General features: G+C 39.8%; 1 protein-coding gene across 1 annotated transcript in view; it reads right to left on the bottom strand.

Moving 5' to 3' along the window:
• LOC111479327 (phytochrome B-like) overlaps positions 1-4,948 on the bottom strand; it is a 6,218-nt gene extending 1,270 nt beyond the window's left edge. The window contains exons 1-3 of the mRNA XM_023123909.1: positions 2,702-4,948; positions 1,747-2,554; positions 807-1,100 (exon numbers count right to left, since the gene is read on the bottom strand). Coding sequence (XP_022979677.1) covers positions 807-1,100; positions 1,747-2,554; positions 2,702-4,775 — 3,176 coding nt within the window. The 5' untranslated portion in view covers positions 4,776-4,948. The remainder of the gene's footprint in view (positions 1-806; positions 1,101-1,746; positions 2,555-2,701) is intronic.
• Positions 4,949-4,971: the final 23 nt, after the last annotated feature.

Here is a 4,971-nt window from a genome sequence, read left to right on the forward strand (position 1 = left end):
AAAAAAAAAAAAAAAAAAAAAAAAAAAAAAAAAAAAAAAAAAAAAAAAAAAAAAACAAGAGACCCAAAAGCTACAGAAAAGATCTAATAATTGAAGTCATTTATAAGTATTAAATCTCATGAGGATTATTGGGAGGGAGTTCCACGATGGCTAACAGCTAATTAAGGGGATGATCATAGGTTTATAGGTAAGGAATACTATCTCCATTGATATGAACCCTTTTGGGTAAACCAAAAACAAAGCCACAAAAGTTTATGCTCAAAGTGGACAATATCATACCATTGTGGAGAGTCCGTGATTCCTAATATGGTATCAAAGTCATGCCCTTAACTTAATCATGTCAATAGAATCCTGAAGTGTCGAATAAAGGGTGTACTTTGTTTGAGGGCTCCAGAGAAAGGAGTCGAACCTCGATTAAGGGGAGGCTGTTTGAGGGCTACATAGGTTTTGGGGGAGACTCTATGATGTACTTTGTTCAAGGAGAGGATTGTTGAAGATTGTTGGGAGGGTGTCTCACGTTGGCTAATTAAGGGGAAGATCATAAGTTTATAATGTAATGAATACTATCTCCATTGGTATTAGGCCTTTTTGGAAAAACTGAAAGCAAAGTTACAAGAGCTTATGCTCAAAGTGAACAATATCACACCATGGTGGAAGTCCGTGATTCCTAACATAAAAATCCTATCAAAACTAACAATATTGTTGAAACAAGGAAACAGAACTATGCATTTACATCATGTTCTTTCGTTCAGTTTTCAGTATCTTCAGCTCTAACATATGTGAAGAATGATTGGAAGTTAAAATACCTGAATTCAGTGTGTGCAAGAGTATGTCCATCTGGATTTTGCTTCAAAAATGGACAGACACGTATTTCTACCCAACCTTCTGGAGAGGGTGCGTAACGGACCATATTCAACAAGAAATCAGCTAAGACCTGTTGAATCCTCATTTGATCGCCATAGACAGCCATAGTCTTTACTTCTTCTGGTATATCACGGATTAGCTGTAAGTTCCTTTCTCTGAGGAGTATCATCACTTGGCTAACAACAGCATTGATAACACTTCCCAATAAGAACTCCCCCTTCTCAAGCTCCATCGTACTGATTACAAGAACAATCAGAAAATTAGCAATCACTTGTCGAGACATATTATTAACTAAGGAGAATGATTTACATGAATCCAAAAAAGCAAGCAGAATAGAAACAATTTAGAATAAAGATAACTTGATACTTGTTTCAAGATTTTCATCCAGTTGGTAATAATAGAAGACTAGAAGAAAATTCCTCAATTCTACACAAAACAAATGGACTTCTTTGTTACCTCTTCAATATTAGGTGTACATTGTTCTTAGTGGCAGATTGACCATTAAGGAAGAAACACAGAAATGTTACTAGATCAGTTGCAGCCATGGCATTTCCCCCATCACCCAGAATTTCCTGGTTTAATCCAAATAAGGATGTTCTTATGATTGACAACATCTAATTGTATACAGATGCAGCCAGGTAAGTAATGAAACTGTCCCAAAACTAAAGCATAAACCAAATAATTACCAAAAGAAGATAACTAATGTACCCCACATAGCTTACAGACTCTCTGATAACCATTCCAAAGATGAATCAAATAAGTTTTCCGTTCATGGAGAATGTAAATTCAATTGAATGCAAAAAAAAAGATGCAATTAAACGTACGGATTCATACACTATATCTTTGCTATAAAAGACTGATGATTGTTAAAGAACAACTTACCCATCATCAATACATTCCAAATCCATATCTTCTATAATCTTCAACATCTGCTTTTCACAAGCAACACTGGTCTCGAGGAACTGTTTTTGATCTTCACTCAAATCTGTAGCCTCCAAAAGTGAGTTAGTGAAGCGTATGCCACTCAAAGGACTCTTCACTTCCTGGCAAATGTAAGCCAGCTCTTTCATCCTAGCGAACCGGTTCTTCTCCTGTTGCCTCTGCATTCTAAGAGTTTGCTGCAATTCAGGACTAGCTATCTGTAAGAAGCAGAAAGCTCCAACAATCTGACCCTCCATATTCATCCTCTTATTTGCTGTTAAGAGAGCTTGCACATATTTCCCCTTTTTGTCGTAAAAAGAAAAGGGGTATTTTTCATTGTCCTGCCCACCAATTGCACTGTGCAAGACAATCATAAATTTGGTCAATGCATCTGGACCCTTCAGTCGACAACAACTTCCAAAAACTTCTCCTACTAGCATTTTTCCAATTATGTCCTCTTTGGACCATCCAGTGAGCTTTTCCATGGCGGTATTCCATTCTGAGCAACATGTATTGTCGTCTGAAGCAAATATTGGAGGGATAAGAGGATTTGGACTATGAACGATTGCTTTATAATCACCTTGTATGCTAATAAATTTGTCCATGAACACTTTTTGGCAGGTAACATCTTGACCAACAAAACAAACGCCAACTATATTATCGGTGTAGTCCCTGCTAGAGCAAGCATTTACAACCACAAAAATTGGCGTTCTTTGATCTTCCGGCCCAAATGTCCTCATTTTTATCTCTACATTTTTGTCTTCTTCACCTGCATTTTGCCAACAAGTGCAATTTTCCATATTTATTTTCTCAAGAAACTATAAATGCACCCACGTATGTGATAGAACCCAAATCTATTGCAATATAAAAAAAAATAAGAGAGCTACAAAATAAACCATGTAATTTAAGGTTTTACCTTTTAAAGCCCGGGAAACAAGTTTGTCAACTGTTTCTTCAGATTCTTTATACACAAGATCACGAACTAAGGATTTCCCCATAGCTTCCTCAGCTGCAAGCCCAGTCAACTCAACTATCTTAGCGTTCCATCCATTGATATGACCATCGGCATCTACAGCAAAGATAGGGGCAGTTGCAGTCTCAATTAACCTGACCATTTCTCTTGCAACTGAGCTGAGCTCGTCGATCCCTTGCAAGTCAAGATCCCCTAGTTGAGGGTGCACAACTGCCTTTGAAGTCATTGCCACATCTTCCTTAAATGAGTCTCGCAGAATAAGCTGCAATGAGTGAATTGCATCCATTTCTGCATTCTCCCATGGTAAACTACGGGATTTTACAACTTCCAAGAATGCCTTGAATGAAGAACGTGGATGCATTCTTTGACCATCGTCCTTATCCTCTGGGTGATGCTTTGCGCCACCCCATTTGATCTCTTTTGCTGTATGTGATCGGAACCAAAATAGCAAATCCCTTTTTGTGATGTAAGCAACAGCCATTCCACAAACTGCATCACCCAGCAAGGCTGCCCCTGGATATCCAGCATCAGCCAAGCTATCTGTACTTAAACCAGTTGAATCTCCATGGAAAGCCAACAACCATTCCACAATATCCTTTATTTCGGCCTCGGTTGGCGTAACACCCAGAGGGTAATATTTCCCTTGATAGTAGAGAGCTGCCCCATCACACTTTACAAGGTCCATGATGCTTGGACTCTGTGTAACAATCCCAGTTGGGGAATCACGAAGAAGCATGTCACACAAGAGAGTTTGAGTCCTCAAAACATGTTTCTCAGACATCTGTGAAGCCAACTGCAATTCCATATTCAGTTGAAGCCCAAAGGCTTGCATTAGAAACTCACAGGCATACCGAAGTGGGAATGGAATACACCGAGCAGAAGTATGGTGGCAGACAACCAAACCCCAAAGCCTTGTTGAGTTTTGCCCGCCAATAGCTTCATCATCATTACCATTGATAATAACTGCCATTGCTAATGAAGCAATGGAGCCCATATTGGCCATATACTGAGCATGGCAGCCATGGGGAGCCCGAAGAGTTGAACCCACCAAGCATAGATGTTGCATAAGCCCTGCCTCCTGAATTACACGAACTGAAGAGGCATTGCAATCAACGATCATCCTAACACGGTTTTGCTTAAACAAAAACCTTGATGCCTGAGGAATATCAGTAGAAGGATAATGCAATCCAATGTATGGCTCTAAGTCAGGCCTCTTGCTTTCAGCCACAACCTCACCATGTTCATCCTCGTGAAATTTATACACCATAACCCTATCATATCCAGTAAGCTCCCTAACACTCTCAACCACAGTATCACACAACAGTTTAATATCTCCACCAGGGAGTGATTGTAACTGAGAAATAGCACGTACCGCAAGTTTTTGCGATTGGACTGCGCCAGCAATAGAAAGGGCAGGATCCTCCGTTCTTGCAGGCTCCAAATCAATCACAATTCCCACATCAATCCTATGCAAAATTGCGTAAAAAGGCTTACCAGAATTCTTGGAATGAATCCAAACAGGGTTCAACAAAGTGATTTCTCGAGCCCCAAATGCCTTCTCGAGCAGAATTGCACTGTTGGAAGTGAACAAATTCCGTACATCAGTCCCAATTGTGAGGATCTCAGGCTTTTCAAGACTCGGCACTGATTGGGGAGTTAAACCGAGCAATTCCCTAGCGTTCTCACTGTATGCAATAACCCGAAAACTAGCCTCATCTATGGCTATCATACATCCAAAGGGCTGGATATGGCCGCCTCTTTGAATCTTCGACAAATAAGCAGTAATTTGCTGCTCCGGCACAGATTGCGTCGAAGTTCTTATAGATTGTGAGTAGTCAAAAGATTTCCCAGACTCACCTGACTGCTCGAACACCGCGTGAAGACGAGCATCGGCTGTGTACTGCGCTATGGCTTTGTTGACAGAATCTGTACGGTGAGATCGGAAATTGCTAGTATTCGTGTTCGAGGACTGTGCTTGTTGTTGATGCCAATGCGTCGCTCGATTACTGGAAACCATTTTCTTGACAACAAAATTCTTTCCACTAACTTTCACTTACTTACACAAATTCTTCAAATCCAAACTAACGATTCTCGTTCCAGTACCGGCAGCAAGGGAGCTAAGAAAGCAGGATTCTCCGGCGAACAGCAAGGCATCAAAAAAAAAAAAAAAAAAAAAAAAAAAAAAAAAAAAAAAAAAAAAAAAAAAAAAAAAA

The sequence above is a fragment of the Cucurbita maxima genome, unplaced genomic scaffold (genome assembly GCF_002738345.1).
Source record: "Cucurbita maxima cultivar Rimu unplaced genomic scaffold, Cmax_1.0 Cma_Scf00005, whole genome shotgun sequence".
NCBI lineage: Eukaryota > Viridiplantae > Streptophyta > Magnoliopsida > Cucurbitales > Cucurbitaceae > Cucurbita > Cucurbita maxima.